The sequence below is a fragment of the Oxyura jamaicensis genome, unplaced genomic scaffold (genome assembly GCF_011077185.1).
Source record: "Oxyura jamaicensis isolate SHBP4307 breed ruddy duck unplaced genomic scaffold, BPBGC_Ojam_1.0 oxyUn_random_OJ70580, whole genome shotgun sequence".
Lineage (NCBI taxonomy): Eukaryota > Metazoa > Chordata > Aves > Anseriformes > Anatidae > Oxyura > Oxyura jamaicensis.
This window is the reverse complement of record NW_023310066.1, coordinates 1-2,996: the sequence shown is the minus strand read 5'-3', so window position 1 is coordinate 2,996 and position 2,996 is coordinate 1. Positions and strand designations below refer to the sequence as shown.

General features: G+C 66.4%; 1 protein-coding gene across 1 annotated transcript; it reads left to right on the top strand.

The window, feature by feature from the left end:
- Positions 1-192: 192 nt before the first annotated feature.
- LOC118159471 (leucine-rich repeat and fibronectin type III domain-containing protein 1-like) lies at positions 193-2,991 on the top strand (the record flags this gene model as incomplete). Its single annotated transcript, XM_035314049.1, has 2 exons — positions 193-1,258; positions 2,326-2,991. A coding segment is annotated over exon 2 (603 nt), but the record flags the coding sequence as incomplete, so codon positions are not given.
- Positions 2,992-2,996: the final 5 nt, after the last annotated feature.

The window sequence follows — 2,996 nt, the reverse complement described above, 5'->3', positions numbered from 1 at the left end:
TGCTGGGCCTTACTGGGACCTGCCGGGATGTAATGGGCTGTGCTGGGATGTACTGGGCTCTACTGAGCCTTGCTGGGCTGTGCTAGGCCTTGCTGGACTCTGCTGGGATATACTGGGCTGTACTGGGCACTGCTGGGTTGTACTGGGCATGGTTGGCCGGACTGGGCACTACTGGGCTGTGCTGGGCCTTACTGGGCTGTACTGAGCCGTACTGGGCTATACAGGGCCTTACTGGGCTTAATTGGGTTGTACTGGGCATTGCTGAGCTGTACTGAGCTTTACTGGGCTGGGCTGGGCTGTGCTGGGCCTTACTGGGCTGGGCTGGGCTATACTGGACCTTACTGGGCTGGGCTGGGCTATACTGGGCTGTACTGAGCCTTACAGGGCTCTGCCGGGGTGTACTGGGCCTTGCTGAGCTATTCTGGGCCTTACTGGGCTGCACTGGTTTCTGCTGGGCTGCACGTGGCTGTGCTGGGCTTTGCTGGATGGTACTGGACTGTACTGGGCTGTGCTGGGCCCTGCGGGGTTATACTGAGCCTTATTGGGCCGTGCTGGGCTGTGTTGGGCCTTACTGGGTGGTACTGGGATGTACTGGGCTGTGCTGGACCTTACTGGGTGGTACCGGGTTGGACCGGGCTGTGTTGAGCTTTACTGGGTTTTACAGGTCTATACTGGCTTGTGCTGGACCTTACTGGGCTGCACTGGGTTGTCCTGGGCTGAGGCTGTGCCAAGCCTTACTGGGTTGTACTGGGCCATACTGGTCTGTGCTGGTCCGTACTGGGTCATGCTGGGCTGTACTGGCCCATACTGGGATGTACTGGGTTGTACTGGGCTTTACTGGGCTTGTAGTGGGGCAGTTTATATCGGTGTGTGCTGGTCCGTCGTGGCCCCTTCTGGTTTGTACTGGGCTGTACTGGGCCATTCTGCACTATACTGGGCTGTGCTGGGTCATACTGGCCCATACTGGTTTATACTGGGCCATGCGTGGTTGTGCTTGTGGTGACTCTTACTGGGCCATACTGGGCTGGTCTCTACTGGGCCACGCTGGAACGTACTGGGCTCTGCTGAACTGTACTGGTTTGTACTGGGCTGTGCTGGGCCATACTGGGCACTCTTCCAGGCCTTACCGGGCCATACTGGGGTGTACAGAGCCGCGCTGGGCTGGACTGGTGCGTACTGGTCCGTACTGGCCCATCCCCTGTCCCCACAGGCCCCGCCGCGAGCCCCGGACGGGACCGAGATGGAGCCGTGAGAGGAGGTAACGGGGCCGGGGGGGCGCACGCGGGGTCGGGGGGGTCACACGTGGGATCCTGGGGTTGTACGGGGGGGCGCACACGGGATCGGGGGCCACACGTGGGATCGGGGGCCACACGTGGGATCGGGGGGACGCACACGGGATCGGGGGGTCACACGTGGGATCCGGGGGACACACACAGGATCGGGGGGTCACACGTGGGATCGGGGGTCACACGTGGGATCGGGGGGGCGCACACGGGATCGGGGGGACGCACACGGGATCATGGGGTCATGTGTGGGGTCATGGGATCATGGGATTGCACACGGGATCATGGGGTCATACATGGGGTCACGGGATCACACATGGGATCACGGGGTCATACATGGGGTCACGGGATCGTGGGATCACACGTGGGATCACTCAGGCCACACATGGGATCACGAGACCACACACAGGATCATACACAGGATCGTGGGATCACACATGGGTCACTCAGGGCACACATGGGATCACGGGATCACACTGGATCACACACGGGATCACGGGATCACGTGCCAGGACGGTGCACGGGATCCTGGCATTGTGCACTGGGCCATGTGTGGGATCAGGGGATTTCACGCAGGATCTCACAGGATCGAGGGGTTGCGTGGGGGATCAGGGGATCGTGAGGGATCAGGGGACTGCACGCAGGATCACAGGGTTGCACACGGGATCGCACAGGATCGTGGTGGGGTTGTACACAGGATCTTGGGCTTGCACACGGGATCGGGGGATCGCACGGGATCAGGGGATCGCACACAGGATCTCACAGGATCATGGGGTCACACATGGGGTTGTGCACGGGATCAGGGGATCGCACGGGATCAGGGGGTGGCCCACGGGATCAGGGGATCACACAGGATCGGGGGATCACACAGGAACACACGGGATCGGGGGGGTGGCCACGGGATCGGGGGGGTGGCCACGGATCGGGGGGTGGCCCACGGGGTCGGGGGGTCCGACGGGGTCGGGGGGTCGCCCTGGGGCCCCGCCCCCCCCCCCCCCCGTGACTCACCCCCGGCCGGCTCCTGACCCCCTCCGTCCCGCAGGCTCCGCCGCCCGCCCCCCGTCCGCCGCCCCCCGCCCCCCCCCCCCGGCGCCGCCGGCGGAGGATGGCGAAGCTGCTGGTGCCGCTGGTGGTGCTGGGGGCGGTGGCGGGGGCCCAGCGCTGCCCCCCCCGCTGCCTGTGCCCGGCGGCCGCCCCCAGCCCCACGCTGCTGTGCGCCCGCACGGGGCTGCTGGCCGTGCCGCCCAGCCTGGACCGCGGGGCGGTGGAGCTGCGCCTGGCCGACAACTTCATCGGGGCCGTGGGGCGCGCCGACTTCGCCAACATGAGCAGCCTGGTGCACCTCACGCTGTCCCGCAACGGGCTGCGGCGCCTGGCGCCCGGCGCCTTCGCCGACCTGCGCGCCCTGCGCGCGCTGCACCTGGACGGCAACCGGCTGCCGGCGCTGAGCGGGGCGCAGCTGCGGGGCCTGGCCAGCCTGCGGCACCTCATCCTGGCCAACAACCAGCTGGCCGCCATCGAGCCCGCCGCCTTCGCCGCCTTCGCCGCCACCGTGGAGGACCTGGACCTGTCGCACAACAACCTGCCGGCGCTGCCCTGGGAGGCGGTGGCCGGCATGGCGAGCCTGGCCACGCTGACGCTCGACCACAACCTGCTGGAGCGCGTCCCCGCCGGCGCCCTGGCTCGCTTGCCGCGCTTGGCCCGCCTGGACCT